This window comes from Oryzias melastigma, linkage group LG6 (genome assembly GCF_002922805.2).
Source record: "Oryzias melastigma strain HK-1 linkage group LG6, ASM292280v2, whole genome shotgun sequence".
NCBI classification, from domain to species: Eukaryota; Metazoa; Chordata; class Actinopteri; order Beloniformes; family Adrianichthyidae; genus Oryzias; species Oryzias melastigma.
The window spans coordinates 19,765,892-19,785,256 of record NC_050517.1 but is presented as its reverse complement, the minus strand read 5'-3'; the positions used below and the strand labels follow the sequence as shown (position 1 = coordinate 19,785,256).

Sequence of the window (19,365 nt, the reverse complement as noted above, 5' to 3'; positions counted from 1 at the left end):
CAGTTTTTCTGACTACAGTTCTATGGAGCTAAATAAAGAAGATAATAAATGAACACCTCAATAGAAAACACTGACGACACATTTTTAGATCACAAGATTTCTGTAATATTCTTAATAAACATTATATTTCTTATTTTAATTTTTTTTAGATTTTTCACAACTTATTTCAGTCATCTGAACTTCAGATTCTTTTTTTATGCCTGCGAAAAACACTTGATAGTTTTATTCTGAAAACTGACATTTTACTTTGAAGATTTTATTTTCACTTCTGGTGAGAGCTATTTCAGTATTGCAATATTTACATTGCCTGAATTGTATTTTTACTTTACTCTACTATGTTTGTTAGGGATGGGCAGATATATTTTTTTTAGATTCTCCTCGATCGGATTATTTTGTCGTCAAGGTTTTTGCGGTTGATTACAAATTTGGCCCCCTTTTGTGATTCTTTGCCTTTTTGTTCGGACCTCCTCGGTTCTTCACTCGGTAAGACTCCGTGCATCGTTATGGCAGAAGTGTGTCATTTCCCATGTCACGTGATGGTGGTCTAATGGTCTGTACCAATCAGAATCTTACACGTCATCAAGTCGCAATCCCCCGAGTCGATCTTACAGACCGAGCACATGTGGCTCCTAGTGCATCTTGTTATTAAACTTAACTGTAAATCCTAAGCCTTCCATTGCCAGGGATTGTCTATTAGAAACCTCATGTATCCCCACCAAATATAAAATAAACATGAAAACAGTCACAACTACTGACTAGGACTGTAAACAGAAGCTTCCTAGTGCCAAGGATCTATTAGGAACAAGTCAAAAATGAAGTGTATCTGAAAACGTTCATCAATATCTGTGGATTTTTTGAGTATCAGTCCAATACTGATAGACTCAAATTATGCAAATGGCCGATACCGATACTAGCACCGATATATCGCTTATCACTAATGTTCATAAAAATCACAAATCGGATATTGCTAATATTTGTACTGTATTTTCAGGAACACATCAAGTACTTGGACCCTCGTTACCCTAGCGGTGGTATTCGGGGAGTAGCTCACCTGTCGTAGTACGGTCGGTGACCCCTGTGGTCCCGGTCGTTGCCGTACTGCTCGTAGGGTCTCTTCCGAGGCGAGATGTTGTTGCGGAAGCTGCCTGAGCTGCGGTAGGGGTCTCCGTGCGGACGCCGGTCGCCATAGTGATCCTTGTACCTGTGCGGGTCGTAGGGATGGTGTCGATCTCCCTGCCACTGCTGGCTGCTGTTTCCTGCGTAGCCGTATTTACGGTCTCTCTGCCAATCCCCCCGATCTGTTGAATGAAAACCAAAACGCTTTCATCATTCTGCTCATTTTTTGTTTCTTTAGTTGTCTGAGCCTCCCGAACGCACCATCACCTCCAAAGTGACGCTTGTTGGCGGAGTTGTACGGCTCCCTGTGGTGTCCGTGCGGTCCCGACTGGCCCGGGTGAGAGCCAGACTTGGAGGACGGCTGAGTCCCCGTGGAGTCTCGGCTGGAGCCGGAGGCTTCAGGTCTGAAGGACTTCATCCGTCCAGGGAGGTCCTCCTTCTTTTTGTGCTCCTTCTGAAACGTCACACACCAACTTCAGAGCTAAGAAACACGCGCGTTTCGGTTCACACTTCCTGACAGGTCACCTCTTCCTCGTGGGATCGCTTCTTCTGGGCCATTTTGTAAAGTTTGTGGAGCTTCCTCGCACCAAACTCTGTGAACTTGGACACAAAAATCCAGAGATTCCTGAAGAGAAACAACATAATTAAAGGAGCAGTTATAAAAAATGTGATTAAATAAACGCAGGAGCCGTTTGGTACCGTCGCCACAACTTGACATGTTCCGGGTCGTTGTAGGATTTAAGGCATTCTGTGATGCGGTCGCCGATCTTCAGCAGACACGTGCGAGTGTGCTGGAGCTGCTCTTGATCCGACAGACCCTCATCCGGTTTGTCCAGCTGCTTCAGAGCCTTTTTCACCGGCCTCATGCGCTCCTTACACTGGAAGTACAAAATAAAGCTCCTTATTACCTTCATGCACAAAAAAACAAACTTTTCTGGAAATCAGGAGCTTACAATACTGAAAGTCTCCTGGTCGAGCTCGTCGTCCTCCTTTCCTTCGATGGGGACGGGCTCGGACCCGGCTGTGATGTGAACTGGACCTTGAGTCTTTTTCCCTTTGGCTCCTTTAGCCTGGAAAACAAAAGAGGGCGGAGTTAAGACCGTCAGCTTCACGTTATTAGGCCGAGCGTGAACGTTGGAAGCACCTTCTCTTTTCTGGGCTTTGAAACCTTCTTCTCTTTGTCCGCATTCTTCTCCTTTTTCGGCGTTCCCTGTTTCTCTTTGTTCTCCTTGTTGTCCTTTTTCTTCTGCCTCTTCTTCACGTTGGACTTTTCCGTTACCTCGTCCTTCTCCAAAGAGAGACAGAACCGGCAGTGAGGGGTAGTGATTGTTAACAGAGTTCAATCGTTTTGGTTTAACCGACTGACCTTCAGCTCGCCCTCCTCTGACGGGTTATCGGAGAGGCGGGGCGAGGAGATGTCGTTACCCTGCTCGTCTTTGAGAACCTTGTCCTTCTTCGCCCGAGGCCTCCTCTTCTTCACTTTGACCTTTATGGAAGACAAACACGGTCAGAGAGGTGGGCGGGTCAGCGTCCAGGTGAAACGGCTGCGTTTTTACCTCGTCTCCTTTCACCCCGTCTGTGCTGTCCTGCTCTCTCTTCAGCAGCTTGAGGAGATACTCGGCTCTGGCCTGCAGCTGCTTAGACTGAGGCTTCTTGCTCGGGTCATCTGGGAGAATCTGTCAAAAGTTTACCAGCATTAGGCTGCTTTATTGGCCTTGCACGCTTTTAGATTGCTGCTTTTTTTTACCTTTTCTGTGAGTTTCAGGTCAGGATCTGTTTTGATTAAATCCCAGTTTCCAAAGCCGTGCTCGTAGATGCCCAGTAAGAGCTGAGTGTCGTCCTGCAGGTCCCAGTCCACGTCGAAGTGTGCTACTTTGGCCCTGCACGTCAGCTTAAACCTTCAAGAGGAAGAGTTGCCAGACTGAATCAACAAAGCAGCTGCAGCTCGTCCTTCTCTCTAATAAAAGGGACTTACTTGTCCCGGTCGTCTGGGTTGGAGGGGACTGCTTTGTGCAGAGGCTCAAACTCCTCCTCGTGCTGGATGATGGACTTGGCGTTGACCTGCACTCCTGAAATCTTGATGTTGATTCCCCGTCGTTTGCCGGGGCCTTTAGCTGGAACATCAACGTTCGTTCATTTTTTAAAAACATATTGTGTTTTTGAGGTATCTAGAGCAGGAGAGGAGTCACAAACCTTCAACTGGATTCTCTTTCAGGAGTTCTTCGTGCTCCTGCACCGCAGACACACAGCTGGAGTGAATCAGCTCTCCGAGTCTCTTCAGATCTGCAATGGATTTGTCCACCAGCTCCGAGTCTCTGGCGATGGCCTCCAACCTGGAAGCATCAGGAGTCAAAGGAAAAAAAAAAACACTCAAAAAATTAGCTTAAATCTACACCGCAGAATAATCATTTTTAAAAAAGCTACCGTTCAAGAGGAGATCCGAACTTCTTATAGGCTTTAATGAACCTGTTGAGGAGATGGAGATGTTTTAAAAGAGAGAATATGTTGGTGAAAACAGGGAGGAGTCAACAAAACTGGTTTTACCTGCGGATCTCTGCGTCTGTGAAGCCCTCCACGTTGTTCTTGCGAGCTCTCGGCCGTCCTCTCTTCTTGGGCTTCTTGTCGTCGTCGCTGTCGTCAGTCTCGCTGTCGGAGCCGGAGGAGCGGTTCTTCAGTTTGGAGCCCACGTCGCTGTCGCTATCGTTGGCCTGCGCCTGACAAACAAGAGGAAGTACATCAACAAACTACAGGGGGCAACAGGTCACGGATAATCCGGGCATCATCTAAATAAAGATATTTATTTTAACAAGCGTCAAAGTCGCTTCCTGACGTTTGTCCAAAAGAGAGTTTCTCTCTAACTCTAAAGATGCGAGTGATGATGAGACATCAGGTTTATTTTATTTTGAAGAGTTCTAATAAAAACATCGGTAAATCCCATTCTACATCTGTGTTGGCGAGTTTATTCAGATTTTTTCCTGATATGTGGAGCGGAGAAAGACGCTGCTTTCTCACTGCATGTGTGCCCAGAGAGGGGAGGAGTTTATTATAGTAGACAGGGACACATAAGAATTTACAACTATAAATTCTTCTATTTATTTATCCATCCATCCAGTTTATGTTTTTGAGATGCAGTGCCTAACGATGCACTTTTGTTTATTTGAACATCTTTAGTATTTTTTTATGCAAAAGAATATTCATGAGATCAAAGATGTTATTAGTGTTTTCTTTTTATAAATAATCCCCAATGAGCACATTATTGATGTAAGACATGTGTGTTTTGAGGTACTTTATATATTTTTGATTAAGAATATATGTTTTAAAGATTTTTGGCTTTAATGTAGTTATTTTTTTCCTTATTACTGATCTGAATGGTGACTCGATCTGAACTCCTACAACAAACACTTGTGAACATCGTTTTGGGAGAAAAAGTCGTTTTTTTTTATCCTCCTCACCCGTTTGTTAGAGCTCCTGCTCCTGGGCAGCATGAAGATGTCCTCCATCTCCCGCTGCTTCTCCTCCTCCTCCACTTTGCGCCGCTGGTCCTCTGGAATGATGTCATCCCATTCCCGCGCGGGTTTATCCTCAAACTCTTGATTGGTTTCTTCCATACTGGAGAAGTTTGCAACCTTTAGAAAAACAAACAAAAAGAAGGATTGAATATTTCTTTCAAAGCAGGAATCCACAGAAAGCATCAATTTTGTGATAAAAGTTTCTACGTACTTTAAACTGCGATAAAAGTTCATCAGTGGCACTGGAGCCTTGATCGCTTTCTCTGGTCTCTGCCAGCCTCAGGATCTCATCGATGTCCATCTCCTGCAGGAGACGAGAAAAGACGATTTCTGTCAGCAAACATGCAGAATCTCAACCATGATGGATTCCACGTTGGCAGACCTGAGGTTCAGACTCTTCTCCTTCTGCCTCTTTGAACAGATCCTCCGCCCCAAACTTCAGAATGGCCGTCAGCTCTTCTTTATTGAAAGGGTTTGAACTACAATGAAGAGAATTCAGATCCAAAGGAAGATAAATAACACTATTTAATTATTAGTAGAAACTAAACATCTATGTTAAAGACCGACTTTGTGTTTCCTGAGTTGCTGTCCAGAACAGTCCGCCCTGTGGTGTCCATTCTTTGAATAACCAGATGGTCTAAAACCATCTTCTTCTTGGCCCTCTCGATGATGTCCTCCTCCACCGTTCCCTTAGTGACCAGTCGGTATATGTTCACCTGTAAAAAGAAAAAAACATTTTTTTAATGAAAACTATTTAACATTTTCCTAAAAGAAAAAATTAAGGAGGCCTACCTGCTTCTTCTGGCCGATCCTGTGGGCTCTTGCTTGAGCCTGAAGGTCGTTTTGAGGGTTCCAGTCAGAGTCGAAGATGACGACAGTGTCTGCAGAGGCCAGGTTGATGCCCAAACCTCCCGCTCTGGTGGACAACAGGAAGCAGAAGTCCTACGAGACAAAACAAGCAGCAAAAAGTGGGATCAAAAACTGCTTCTTTAAAACACACAGTTAGAGAAAAGATTTAGGGTAATAACAAGCCGGCTGACCTCAGAGCCCTCTGCGTTAAAGTGGTCCAGCGCCTGCTTTCGGATTTCCCCCTTTATGGAACCGTCCAGCCGCTGAGGAGAGAAAGAGTGATCTCAAAGATCCGACTTTTCCCACTTTTTCTGTGCATCACCATTCTCTGCATGCCATCGACTACACAGGCGGACATCGACGACCGGGTCAGCAGAAAACAAGCAAAAGCTCAGCTGCTCTCCTGATATAAATAAACTTGTGGAAACACGAGCCCGTCGCAGCCACACGGTCATCCTATCATTATCCGGGAATAATCTGATCGGAGCGACGCGCGAAGGGCCTTTCACAGCAAACACCAATCGAATCAAAGGTCAAACACCGAGGCTTACAGCTTGTTTACTTTTGTTTGGACATTCAAATAACCTGATTGAGAGATAATACTGGGAGATTTATGATACTTTGTGGTATTTAGATCTCACCTGAAACGGGTAGCGCTTCTTGGTGAGATACTTGGCCAGAATGTCCAGCATCCTGACCATCTGGGAGAAGATCAGGACTCGGTTTCCTCTCTCTCGGAGCCTCGTGAGTAGCTTGTCCAGCAGAACCAGCTTCCCGCTGCCTCTCACTACCCCCTAAAAACAAATAAAAATGTTAAAAAATATTTCAGAAGCTGCAGGAAAGTAATTTGGAAAATAAGTAGGAAGACAAACCTGCAGAATGTCCTGCTGCACCTCACCGTCTCCGTCTTCTGGCTGTTTAATAAGGAAGCAGTGATTGCAGCACTTCTTAAGCTCCATGACGATATTCAGGAAGCCGGAGGAGCTGCCACGCGTCCCTTTGGAAAGTGCTTTATAGTTTCTTGTTAAAATCCACCTGAGAGAAGGAAAACAAAAAATAAAAACTAGAAAAGTTGCATTACCTGCAATAATGCTAGTGTGAATCCTTTTTTCTAAAAGTAGTCGCTGAAGATGCTAAAGCTTTCTGCTGAAAATGGTGACAATTTACTTTAATTGCAGAAGAGATTTGCTAAAAATGCAAAAGCTATTTGCAAGATGTTAAATTTGCTAAAAGATTGGAAATTTCATTAAAGAACTATGACAGATCGCTGAAGTTGAGCTAAATTTCTGAAAAATGTGTAGTATGATTGCTTAAAAATCTCTAATAATAAGCTAAACTCCAAATTAGCTCAAAAACCGTAGTAGATGCCAAATTAGCCAAAAAAAATAGCTTGTTGCATAAATATTAGCTGAACTCCAAAATAACCTAAAAGTCCTCAGTAAATCAAATTAGTCAAAAATGTTAGCCTATTGCTAAAATAGAAGCTAAACTCTTAATTAGCCTATAAAAACCTGAGTACAAAATAAATTAGCCAAAAATGTTAGCATGTTGCTAAAACAATAGCTAGACTCCAAATTAGCATAAAAAAAACTCCAAAAACCTGCCAAATTACCCAAAAAGCTAGCATGTTGCTTAGATACTAGCTAAACTACAAATTTCTAAAATTTCTCAGTAAACTAAGTCAAAAAACATTAGCCTGTTTCTAAAATAGAAGCTAAACTCTAAATTAGCCTAAAAACCCCAGTGGATAACAAATTAGCCAGACACGTTAGCATGATGCTAAAATGTTCCAAATTAAAAAATGAAAAAAATTACTATAACAGATTAAAACACAGCCCATGAACATATCTAAAGGCTTGTTGCTACTTTTGAAATTTAAAGATGTTTTCATTCATTTCCTTTAGGACATATTTTGCTTTAGTATTTCAAAAACTATTACATATATGAATACCAAAAATACAAGCAGTAATTTCCTGAAAGAGCTGAACGTTTTGATACCAAGATTGCTGAATTATTTTACGTGTCGAAAATGCTTTGAAGCCTTCACACAATAAAAGTGATGGATGGAGTTTATACGAAACATGGAGATACATAAATGATGGGGGACCTACTTGTAAAACTGTTTCTGCTGTGCTGTCATGTCGACTCGGAGGATCTGCTCCACTTTGGCGGGCAGAGACTTCTCCACGTCTTTCTTGACCCGCCGCAGCAGGAACGGCTCCAGGACTTTGTGGAGGCTCTGGTAGCCGTTGTCCCGCCCTTTTCCGTGCTCATCCTCAAAGTCTTCCCAGGAATCAAACCTGCAAAACAGATTCAACAGCGTCACTTCCAGAATGCATCATTGTTATAGCGAGGAGGAGGAGGAGGAGGAGGAGGAGGAAGAGGAAGACGTACTTGTCAGGCATGAGGAAGTGCAACAGAGACCAGAGCTCCTTGAGGGAGTTCTGCAGAGGAGTGCCGGTGATGAGGAGTCTGTGATTGGATCTGAACTCCATTAAGGTTTTGTAGAGGAGGGAGTCGTCGTTCTTCAGCCTGTGAGCTTCATCCACGCCCAGAAACGCCCAGTTGATGTTCCCGAGGACTCCCTGTGGATTCAGAGAGAACGCTGGTGACTGATCGCTGCCACACATTAAAAACAAACTAAAAGGAAGGATGAATCTACCTTATCTTTGAGTAAGATCTCATAGGTGGTTAAAAGTGCATTGAAGCGGATTCTTTTGGTTTGATGGTTCACCCACTCGTAGTCACGGATCTGCAAAAAACAAAAATCCAGTTAGCATCACAGATTTAACGAGTTTTTGACGAGGTCTGCACTAAAACTCCACCTACGGTTTTCCTGCTCATGACGTCGCCGATGTAAACCACCACGTTCATGTCGGGAGCCCAGGTGTCAAACTCCCTCTGCCACGAGGTGAGCGTGGACAGAGGGACCACCAGCAGAAAGGGCCCGTAGAGCTGATGCTGGTGGAACAGGTAGGACAGGAAGGAGATGGTCTGGATGGTTTTTCCCAGCCCCATCTCATCAGCAAGGATGACGCTGTTGCACCTGAAGAAGACGAGGAAGATGAGTGACAAACCGTATCCTGCCTGCAGGGAAAACGGCAGATTGCTACGTACCTGCACCAGGAGTGAGCCAGCCAGTTCAAGCCGTCCAGCTGGTAATCTCTCAGCTCGAGATTCTCGTCCCCGATGTACGACGGCTGTTTCTTCAGAGCAACAAACCTGGGTCTTTGCTTTAACACCTGAGGAGACAGAGTGGAGTCAAATCCACTTTTTCTTCTCACAAAGTGTTAGCAGTCACCCCGGCTCACACTGCATCTGGTCCAGTCCTGGTTCAGCTATAGAAGCGGTCTAGCTACTGCAGATGACTGACTTAGTAGGAGCCGCAAAGTCTGTTGTGCATCCATTACAATGTATTTTTTAATAATAAATATGAATTATGCTTCTATATAAAAAATATAAAAAGAAACTAGCATTTTCTCAACACGTAAAATTATTGTTTTACCTTTAACAGAAGCTCGTTTGATTTCCTTTCAAAATAAAAGACGCCTTGCGCCAAACCGGATCATAGCAGTGTAGCTCTGTACAGCATAAGATAATATGTGCTTTAGACTAAAATAAAAGATCAGACTTTTTACATAAGTTTTGCTTAGTATTTGAAATTGGTGTATTCTGGAGGAAGCAAAGAGCAAACAAGACCTCTAAATCTGCAGGAATGTAAAAATCTTCAAGGAGTACCTCAGCCATAAATTTACAATCTTAACTAATCTAAATTAAATAAATGCAAATTTAGTAACCCTTACTCAAAAAAACATACTAGTGTTTTATTTTGCTTTAGCACGAGAGCCACAATGAAGAGGTGAAAGAGCTACAAGTGGCTCCGAAGCTGCAGGTTGCAGACCCCTGATATAGGAAGTACTAGTAAATTTAACATGGCGTCAAATGACGCTTTACCACACACTTTATGACCCTGTGTCAGCAGAAATTATGTATTCTTTACACGATGGTGAAAACAGCGACTGCAGCGGAAAATAGCTTTTATTTTGAAAAACGTACTGAATGCACTAAACACTCGTATGATTTCCGGTTTAGGTCACAAAAAAGTAATCCATCTTAAAATTTGAAGCCAACGAGATGGATTCAGAGCGCCGGAGAGGCGGGGGGGACTGGATGCCGTGTGAGCGCCTCTCACACTTATCAAGTCACGTAAAGCCTCTGGCGGCTGCACCAGAACCGGACCGGATACGGTGTGAGCCCGGGGTCACTGCTTCAGTTACAGGCCTTGCCTTGCAGTCTTTGGATGGGACGGTCTTGCTAGAGTTGCGGTTGGTGAAGCTGTCAATGCAGCGCTGGAACTTCTTCATGACCAGGGCGCCGTCTTCCCAGCTGCACTCCGAGTACGGCAAACCCATCCATTTGCACAAGTACTCGGGTTCGTTGGAGGATGAGGTCTTATGACTGTGAGCTGGACAAAAAACACTCATGTTTAAATAATAAAAATAAAAAAGGATGAAAACAGATTGTCAAATAAATCAAAACTCACAGGGAAAGTCGGACGTTCCTGCCGTCTTCCCGGTTTTCGTTGCTGTTTATGAAAGAAACATACTTTGGTTGGTTTAGAGTTGAATGAAAATGCCTGCATTGTGTTTTGGACATCTTACCAATGACTCGCTCCACAATCTGAAACTGCTTGTTCAAGTCAGCTGTGAGCTCCTGCTGGCAGTTATGAAACTCTATGTCCTCGGGGCACGCCCTCCTCAACCTGCAAACGGACTCCGCGGTCACTCGGATGCTGAGGAATCCTTTGCAAGCAGAACATTTCCGCGCAAAAGTCCTCACCATGCATTCATCTCTTCGGTTTTCTTCTTGAAGTTGTCCATCTTCTTCAGACCCTTCACCTTCTGCTGCGTCAGGGAGTCCATGCTCTCCCAGGTGTTGTGGATGTAGGACCAGCCCTTCCACTTGATCAGATACTGCGTCTCCCCTTCATCTTTTTCCGGGTCGAACCCTTCGCTCGGGTCTCCATTCTCCTCCACTGAATACACGGTGGTGGCAGCTCCCACCACTGCAGGAGCCGGAACGGACGCATCATTGACGGCACTTAAAGCTTACATACAGGATATATATATATAAATACTAACCTCCTTTCTTGCCGATTCTGGTGTCAATAATCTTCTCGATGGTCTCGCTGTCGTCATCCTGCTGCTCCTCGCCGGCCTCCCCCGTCATTTCAATCAGGTCGTCAGAGTCGGTCTCAAAGTCGTGCTGGTCCTCTTTATAGCTGAAATGCAGCAGAAAAAAAAATAAATTTGTAAAGTCCTATAAAGTTAAATTGCAACTACTTTTGATACATCAAATCCACCATTATCTGACCAGACAATGAGATTTAATGGACCAAAGTTGTGGAATGCACATATAGACCTGCTGAATAACATCATCTCCTTATCAATTTACAAACCCAGACTTTAAAAAAAAACAGACTTTTAGCAAAATACATGGGACAATATCATTTCAAAATGTACTATTCAGTTTCACAATCATGTAGAATAAGGTCAAAAATTTATATTTTGCTTTACTGTTTTACAGAAATTTATATGTATTTTTATATATATATACTTTTTTTTCTTCGATCTTTTCATTTCCCTCCACATTCATTTTATTTATTTAACCAATGTTCAATTTTATCCTCTTTTCTCCTTTGTATTTTATCGTTATAAGTTGCATCTTTGATTTGTGCTAAATAAATAAATCCAGAGCTTTCTTGCTACAATTAATTCAACTTTATATGTATTAGACTTTTAATGCAACAAAGCATCTCAAAGTGCTTTCCATAATAAAATAAATAGGAAGAAAAAGTAGTAATAAAAATAGGAATCATAAAAAAAAACTAAAAACACATTAAAAACTCTGCACACATACACATCCCACAAGTACAATTAAATTAAATCAAATAATTATTAGTAAAATAAAGATAAAACTAATTAAAACATGTAAAAACTGCATAAAAGCTTTACTAAAAAGAGGAGTTCACAGTGTGCACAGATATACCCTGTTTTTTGCAAAGACTTTTGGGAAATTTCTTGTCCATTTTGGAGTTGTAGATTCGGACACTAGTGAGTAGTGAAGGAATTCGGTCATATCCTTTGTTTTTGTTTTTTGCAGGGGATTGTGTTCTGCGTCCTGATTGGCTGTAAAGCCCTGTCAATCAACCAGTTCTGTACAGAATGAATTCAGTTGGCCAAATTTACAGAATATCTTCTCATATTTTTGGTTTTATTCTATAAAAATTGACTAATTTTTCTACAAAGGTTTAAAATAATGCTTTTAATAAAATAGAAGTGAAAAAATGTTCATGTTTATCTGACAAAAGTTTGCAGTGAGGGGTTTAACAGCCTTGAAACGATAATAACATTGGGAAAAAAAAAGATTTGCATATTTCACCCATCATGAGTTATTTATAGACACATAAAAAATGAGGGAACACCGTCTTCTGTTTGATAAAAATCAACATATAATGGACTCATTTAGAACTAAATTGCTTTTTTAAAGGGTAACCAAACCCTAAATTAACTTTTTTTGGCTGTTGACTTCTATAAATGGGGCTTAAAAGGTGCTTTCTGTTGGTCATAGCCACATTTTTGACAAATTGAAATAAAACTGTTTAATTCTTCAAAATATAGTCAAAAATTGTCCGTGTGCTGCCCCTACAGGTTGAATAGATGTATTACAGTTGAATTTTGTGATAGGTCAAACCATGTAAGTTTCAGAAGTCTGACATCATGATCTGCAGCTCCAGTAATGATAACAGTCCCGCCCCCAAGCCCCACCCCTCTGACTGGATTTTCAAATTTCAGCTGTGGGTGGAGTCAGCCTCCAACTTCCTGGTTTGGTTACCCTTTAAATTACTTTTAAGCTCAAACATTCTATGCTCGTGAGTCACCTTTTGACTTTTGTGGCTCCCCTTCTCCTCGTTTGTCTTTTTGGGGTGTCTTCTTCATCGTCATCCTCCTCTTCGTCATCATCATCATCCTCGTCTTCATCACCCGATGACTCCTGCTTCCGGGATTTTCTTCCTTTTTGCGACTGCTGCTTTTTGGCAGACGAGGACTTGGTCTGCGGTCTGAAAAGGTGAAACACAAACACAAAAAGGCGCTCAGAGGTTCCGCGCAAATAGTCCCCGCCAAAATAAATAGATCTTAGAAACACACACAAAATTTGGACAGGTGGTGGTTAAACACCAGAACAGAAGGTGGAACATGTGATCAAACAAGTGCTCACACAGCATGGCATGATTTGGAGAGGACCAGCTGTCTGATAGCCAGGCTCAGCTACACTCTTACCTTCTAGCAGGAAGTCGTCTGGATCTAACTTTTTTCTCTTCCTGCTCACTGTCTGTACTGTCGGAAGCCTCCACATCCTCCTCCTCTTCATCATCATTTGAGTCATCATCTTTCCAGATATTTCTTACAACAAAGAAATGCCACAAGTGTCACCCTCAAGGCCCAAAACGGATTTCTCTCCAACAGCAAAGCTAGGATTTTTTTTTTAAACCTCTGGAGCCGTGGTGCTGTGTGTCACCTGGCTGCAACTGCTGCAAACCAGTTATTCAGCTCCTTAAAGCTAAACATCAAGCGACAAAATTCACAGCACAAACTGAATGGCACACATGAAAGACTGTATGGGTCAAGGTTTAAAAAGATAAAAAAAATATATGATATGGTGCAGGAACAGTTTTACAAATGCAAATAAATAAACAAATAGTGAGTTCTAAAATATGATCAGTTTCTATACTCACTCCTTCTTCTTAGACCGTGATGATTTCCTTTTAGGGCTTTCGCTTTCAGAGTCACTGCTGCCCTGTGAGCAGAGAAAAACCTTCAATCCAAGCACTGAAATCACTACTGAACTTCAGCCACCAGGTGGCGGTATCGGTTCATTTACTGGATCAGCTGGTAAACGAAGATCCTTTTGCCCTTCTCTTACCTCAGCTCCAATGTTGAGGCGAGCAGGCTCCTGTCTGCTGCGATTTGACCTCCTGACACCGTACATGTCTGGATGCTCCTCCCACATCTGTTAACGAAGTGAAAAAACTGGATAAAAGCCGCTGGAGTCACCAATTAAAAACAAATGCATCACTAGTGAGGAACATCCTTTCTCATTTCTCAAAACCCTGAAGAATTCGTCATCATTCTGTTAGATGCTAATTAACTTTTACAAGCAGTGTACAAATCTAATGAAGTTAACTAGAAAATATTGGGCAGATTTATAGTCTAACAAAAATATATTAAGATTAAAAAAATGGAAATTAACAACCAAACATGGATGTGACTTCTGCACTTGGTCGAAATGGAAAAAAAAAAAAAAATTGTACAGAATTTTGAAATGTTTAATGTTTGCAAATGTAATATTGGTATCATCTACACTCCTGGAAGCAGGAAGTTGATTGGCTTAAAGACGCTGCGAGTTATATATGAGTCTGTAGTGGAAAAGGGAAAGCTTGCCAAGTTCTCTAATCATGTAAAGAAGCTATTTAAACTAACTCAACCTCCACCAAGAGTTCATGACCTGTGACTGCATTTCCAGCAGCTTTTACCTTCTTCACGTCAGCCAGACGCTCTTTCTTCCTAACTGGCTTGTCTTTGACTTCTGCAGTTTGCTGCGATTTGGACTCTGCAGACTCGCTCTCCGACTCGGAATGGCTTTCTGACTCGGAGGTGCTGTTTGACTCGGAGTTGTGTGACCTCCTCCTCCTCTCACTGCCATGTTCACTTTCTGACTGACTTCCCGACTCCGATGCCGAGTGGTTGGATTCCTCCGAGGCTGAGTTACTACAGGGAAAAATGAATACATCAGACCTTTCGATTCTCTTTTACCTGTGTGTGCACTCTGATCCAACAACATAGCAGAAGGAGCATGAGTTGATGTTGAAATCAGCAGAAAATCAAGCGTTGGTACTCTCAGTGGAATTCACAAACAGTCAGCCAAAAAGAATTACATAATGGGCCATACTCCTCACTCAGGAAATAATCTCATAACAGCCTTATTCTCTGTTAGGAACACAAATCCTCTTACACTCATTAAACAAACCCAAATGCAGTGCTAAAGTCATGGGCTTCTATCATTTGACCTTTCAAAGAAACAACGTATTTCCTTAAGCAGTTGTGTTGTGTGCAGTTTTTAGGCTTGAATATTTCCTAAAACTGCGCTTAGAGGCCGATCAATGCAAAGCAAAACACTTCTTTAAAAATTGCTCAAGCTAAAAGGACTACACTGTAAATAAAATCCACATAAAACACCAATGAGAGACCATGAAACTAGATTTAAGCTAAAAACTAATGATAAGCACTGAAACTTAATAGAGCTAAATTTGAAGTTGAACCTTGGGACAGGTAGGGGGCTTTTTGAATCAATAGTTTACTAATGATTTAAAATCGGTCAAAACTTATTTTTATAAGCCAGTTATCAATTTGAGATTTCTTATCTTACAGTCTTAGCCTTGAGACAGTTTTTTCTTTGTTATCAATTGATTAAAATTTCTGCATTTGCAGGATCTGTTAAGATTTAATACAGGTTTTGAGGTAAATAAGTTCTAACTTTTAAGTTCAACAGTAGATTCCCTACATTAGGAAGCATAAACAGTTTTTTATAGTTCAAAAAAAGTCCAGAAAAACAATAAATTTAAAACGTCTTTTTAAGAGGAAATAACATTGTTTTCGGTACATTTCTATGCGCAAATCATAAAAAATATTGATTTAAATTTTAAATTATATTCAACAATTTTAAAACAAATGGCAAAAAGTTTTTTGGGGGGAGCAAAAAGTTTATATAAATTCAAAAATAAGGGTCCTAAATGTGGCTAGTTGGATGGCTGTCAGTCTGCCTGTATAAAATTATTTGAACAGGTGGTGTCGCTATAAGCCCCACCAGAACGAAATCTGTACCACCAAAATCACAGTCTGAAGACAAGTTGCTCATACACCAGCGGTTTATCTACTGATAAACAAAGGACTATAAATGCAAAGTCTTAGTGTCACGTAAATATTTGCAATTATACTTCAATATTAACTAGGCTCTTGGCCTCTTAAAAATATACGTATTTACTAGATTTTTTTTCTCTGTCATTTCAATCTTTTAGGACAGAAAACCAAACTGAAAATGTCTACAGTTCATAAATATCAAAGTTTACATTTCCTAGACGTTACATAAAAACCTTAAAAGGTCCGTCTTGAAAAGTCACGGAAGTAGATGGAAGCTTCCGCTTAAAGGTCACAAGTGGGCGTGAACTCTGTTGCAAATTCCTCACGCGATTGGCTGCTGAGCTGCTCTGAAGCCAGTCAGCCAATCAGGGCGCGAGTCACGATATTTTTTTTTTTTAAAGGTCTAAGTACTTCCGGTTCTTCCTCTCTGTAGTCCTTTGACGAGTTTTAATACAGATAAGTGAGCGAGCTGGGCAAACAAAGCAAGGGCCATTTTGTGACTCGAGAATATGAAAAAAGGAGACTGACTAACACATTTGGTCTCAATTATCCCCTCTTTTGTAGTAGTTTTACACCCACAGTGTTCTTTGCAAGGCTTAATAAAGAGTTTCGTTGACATTTGGGTTAAATAAACCCCTTCCTTTCAACTAAAAACACTAAAATGGCTGCCACAAATATCACATAAACTACGATTGTGATGTAACCTGCTGCAGTGTGCCATTACTAAATGCAGAGGCTGATTTCTTACGTTTCTAAGCTGTAAATGTGTCTGAACAACCAAAGGGTCGTATATAAAGTAATCATCAGTCTTAAGAAATAAAGCATTCTAGTTTCCTTCAGATCATAACATGCAAAAGACTTGATGTGATGATGCCTTTATTGATTTTGATGAGACTGTAACCTGTGAATAATAAATTTACAAACATAAGTAACCTTAAACAATTTCAAAATGTTGAATAAATCTGTTTGTGTAGTGAAATCTTTTTTTAATTGAAGGGGCAAAGCTGTACAAATAAAAATACACTGTTTTTTTTAAATTGTTGAAATACATTCATCTTAATCGATTCAATATGAACCAATACAAAATATCACAAACTTGTAAGATAAAGTACATTTTATTAGAGAAATTCAAGAATTTTTACAAGTGAGAGAAATCATCAAATCCAACTAAAAGTAAAAAACAAAACAGCGGTTAAATAAAATATAATTAAGAAATCAAACCCTCCACTCCAAAGATAAATCTAAACCTGCATACAAATGCAAAATAAGGTAAAAAAAAAAGGGTGAAAATGTTTTAAACACGTGACAAAACTTCACTTTATTTTTTAAAGAGAACTGCAAGCTTTACTACAGTCCTTAAAAAAGAATAAATATATTTATTAATATAAGATTTAATAGTGATTTAGATAAATTGCTTGGCAAAAAATAAACAAAAGCATCCCTGATGATATAGCACCATAAAAGTTTACCAACACTTCAAAAATAAAACACTAATGTACAAACGAAATTGTAATTTGCAGTAGAAATTGATGCAATCCAAAAAAATGACAAAAACACCACAATAATGTGATTGGTGTCCACAATTAGCAGAGCAAAGTCATTTCTCTGAAATTTCAAAATAAAACCTTCTTAAAATGGTGCAATGCAGTCCTAATTTGAAAGGCAAGGTCACACAACAATAAGGAATTTAACATTATTTTGCTAAAACATTTACAACAGAGATAAATACAAAAAAAGTTTCCCTGTGTCCCCCACATACACATTTAAAGGCAACTTTAACACAGGCCTTAAATCCTGAAACCAAGAGTTAGAAACGGTACAAAACCCGGGGTGTGGCTATTAAACAAAAGCAAGGTCATCGGTGACATCGATTAACTTCTTCGAAATGATTTTACAAGAGTAACACAGGTGATCAACCAAGCTTGACAAGGTAAACAATCAGAGCAGATAGCAAAAAAGGGGAAAAAGTTAAAAAGGATCATACCTGGATGCATTGCTTCGAGTCGATGCTTCATCCTCCTGCTTTTTATTTTTACTCTTCATCATCGTTGCTGCCTCAAAACCCTGATACAGGGGTGGTGTTTTGTGTCCAGGTATTTACTGTCAAAAAGTTAAGAGGAAGCTTCAACTATAAGTCCCATTGGATTGCTTTAGCTCGGGTAGCAGATAAAAAAAGGCGTTTGCGACCGGACTTATGAAAACGGCCTCAGATCGATGGATTTATCCATGATTAATGAAATCGCTAATTTATATAAAGACTGGAACACTAAATAACAGGTGCTGTGACAATATGTTAAGCGATCAGTCTCTTTCAAAATAGTCCTCCGATCAAGCCGCATGTCGTAAATTTTAACTGCGTCATCACAAGAAGCTTTCGGAAAATATACATATTTAAGGACAAAATAACTACTAAATGGTGAATGCAATACTAAAAATATGACTATTTAATGCTGGCGTGAAAAAACGAACGATTCCCGTTTTCTCCGTCAGAATTTAAACATACGTGACAAAAATACAAATAAGCCGTAAAACTAAGGGTTTAGTATTTTTGTATATAAAAAAGAATTCGTTTACAAAAAGAAAGCGTCTAGGCCTTTACAGTCTGCACCGACAGCCACTGTCTGCACCGACAGAGCCGAGCAGAGATCACTAAAAATGGAGGCGCGCCATGGCTGCCAGAGCCCAGTATGGAAAACAACGACAAGCACTCCGCCAGCAGACGGCTCTTACAGCTCACGAAAAACCACACAAAACCGCCAAAAAACGCACAGAAATCCGTGGAAAACGTCATCGAACAACATCCGCTCGCTAAATCTATCGAGTATCAAACGCTATCGAGCAAAAAACGGTCCGAAAAGCTGGCACCTTTCCCAAGGCTCAACCGCCATCTAGAGCTCCTTCCCTGCTCTGAAAGCTTTGCTTTTGATTGACGTTATTTCCATTTACCCCACACTCAGGTGATGTCTAAGTCCCTCCCCTTTTATTATGTTTTTTAAAAGTACATTTGTATAAACTTACATTTATGTTCTGCCTTAGGGCAAATGACCAAAAGGGAAAGCCCTCTCTCAGTTAATAAAAAAAAGAATAGTGAGAGAGTGCAAAAGAATAAATTTTGCACCAATTGCATCACTTCCTTTGCAGACAGGAAGACGGACAAAATAGTAGCCATTTTAGAAATCCTTCCAGGCTAAGCACTGGAAACCATTTCAGATAAATACCATAACCACATGGGTTGTTGTGTTCCTTGATTAATTTACCTCAAATAGTTTTTATGCTAATGAAAGTTAGCATTGTCAATCACATTTCTCAAAATTATTTGCCATTCTCGTTTATTTTCTGAAAGGAACAAAAATATTAATAAAACGTCATCAACTGAATAATTGACTTCCAATATACCTTGACAATCACTTGACACAAAATCAACGCAATCGCGCCAATTTGTTCAATGAAAGAAAAACGTTAATAATCATGCGAGAACAATTAGCTTGATTTGCTAAACAATCTTCTTGTTGAAACAAAGCCAGTAGGTGGAAAAACAATGGAGGACATACACTTTATTTAAAATAACATCGGGATTTCAAATGTACAAACACTGATTTCGAGTTTCCCAAAAACAGAAATAAAAATGTCAGCACATCCAACAGTTAGCATCGGGGATTCCAAAGTCCATGTGGTAGTCAAAGAAAGACAAATAAAAAAAGAGCATCAAAATAGAAACAATTTTAAAATATTTATGTCCACGCCCAAGAAAAAAGAAATTCCATCTTGTTAAAATTTGGCCAATCGCCAAATTGTTGACCATCTTCCATTTTAACAACGTTGTGTCCACTTCCGTAATATCCAGTTGAATGGGTTCTTGATAGGATAAAAAAAAGAAGGAAAAGTAGTAAGCCCACAGTGTCACCGAAATTGGG

At 40.5% G+C, this 19,365-nt stretch overlaps 1 protein-coding gene across 5 annotated transcripts in view; it reads right to left on the bottom strand.

Annotated features, from left to right (window-relative positions):
- chd2 (chromodomain helicase DNA binding protein 2) overlaps nt 1–19,365 on the bottom strand; it is a 28,617-nt gene that overhangs the window by 1,830 nt on the left and 7,422 nt on the right. Inside the window, exons 5-42 of one of the 5 annotated variants that reach the window (XM_036212387.1) lie at nt 18,317–19,306; nt 17,436–17,551; nt 14,068–14,302; nt 13,458–13,544; nt 13,270–13,331; nt 12,815–12,937; nt 12,415–12,594; nt 10,616–10,755; nt 10,314–10,539; nt 10,136–10,236; nt 10,018–10,059; nt 9,761–9,939; nt 8,592–8,716; nt 8,304–8,520; nt 8,137–8,226; nt 7,869–8,059; nt 7,586–7,774; nt 6,347–6,509; nt 6,116–6,268; nt 5,666–5,737; nt 5,418–5,567; nt 5,193–5,341; nt 5,008–5,104; nt 4,837–4,929; nt 4,569–4,742; nt 3,661–3,830; nt 3,541–3,582; nt 3,310–3,449; nt 3,092–3,230; nt 2,864–3,014; nt 2,673–2,792; nt 2,483–2,602; nt 2,261–2,401; nt 2,070–2,186; nt 1,816–1,994; nt 1,642–1,741; nt 1,378–1,570; nt 1,052–1,298 (exon numbers count right to left, since the gene is read on the bottom strand). In XM_036212387.1, coding sequence (XP_036068280.1) covers nt 1,052–1,298; nt 1,378–1,570; nt 1,642–1,741; nt 1,816–1,994; nt 2,070–2,186; nt 2,261–2,401; nt 2,483–2,602; nt 2,673–2,792; nt 2,864–3,014; nt 3,092–3,230; nt 3,310–3,449; nt 3,541–3,582; nt 3,661–3,830; nt 4,569–4,742; nt 4,837–4,929; nt 5,008–5,104; nt 5,193–5,341; nt 5,418–5,567; nt 5,666–5,737; nt 6,116–6,268; nt 6,347–6,509; nt 7,586–7,774; nt 7,869–8,059; nt 8,137–8,226; nt 8,304–8,520; nt 8,592–8,716; nt 9,761–9,939; nt 10,018–10,059; nt 10,136–10,236; nt 10,314–10,539; nt 10,616–10,755; nt 12,415–12,594; nt 12,815–12,937; nt 13,270–13,331; nt 13,458–13,544; nt 14,068–14,302; nt 17,436–17,497 — 5,159 coding nt within the window. In that variant the 5' untranslated portion in view covers nt 17,498–17,551; nt 18,317–19,306. Of the gene's footprint in view, nt 1–1,051; nt 1,299–1,377; nt 1,571–1,641; nt 1,742–1,815; nt 1,995–2,069; nt 2,187–2,260; nt 2,402–2,482; nt 2,603–2,672; nt 2,793–2,863; nt 3,015–3,091; nt 3,231–3,309; nt 3,450–3,540; nt 3,583–3,660; nt 3,831–4,568; nt 4,743–4,836; nt 4,930–5,007; nt 5,105–5,192; nt 5,342–5,417; nt 5,568–5,665; nt 5,738–6,115; nt 6,269–6,346; nt 6,510–7,585; nt 7,775–7,868; nt 8,060–8,136; nt 8,227–8,303; nt 8,521–8,591; nt 8,717–9,760; nt 9,940–10,017; nt 10,060–10,135; nt 10,237–10,313; nt 10,540–10,615; nt 10,756–12,414; nt 12,595–12,814; nt 12,938–13,269; nt 13,332–13,457; nt 13,545–14,067; nt 14,303–17,435; nt 19,307–19,365 lie in introns of all 5 variants that reach the window. The other 4 variants (XM_036212388.1, XM_024281832.2, XM_024281833.2 and 1 more) reach the window with 4 other exon arrangements.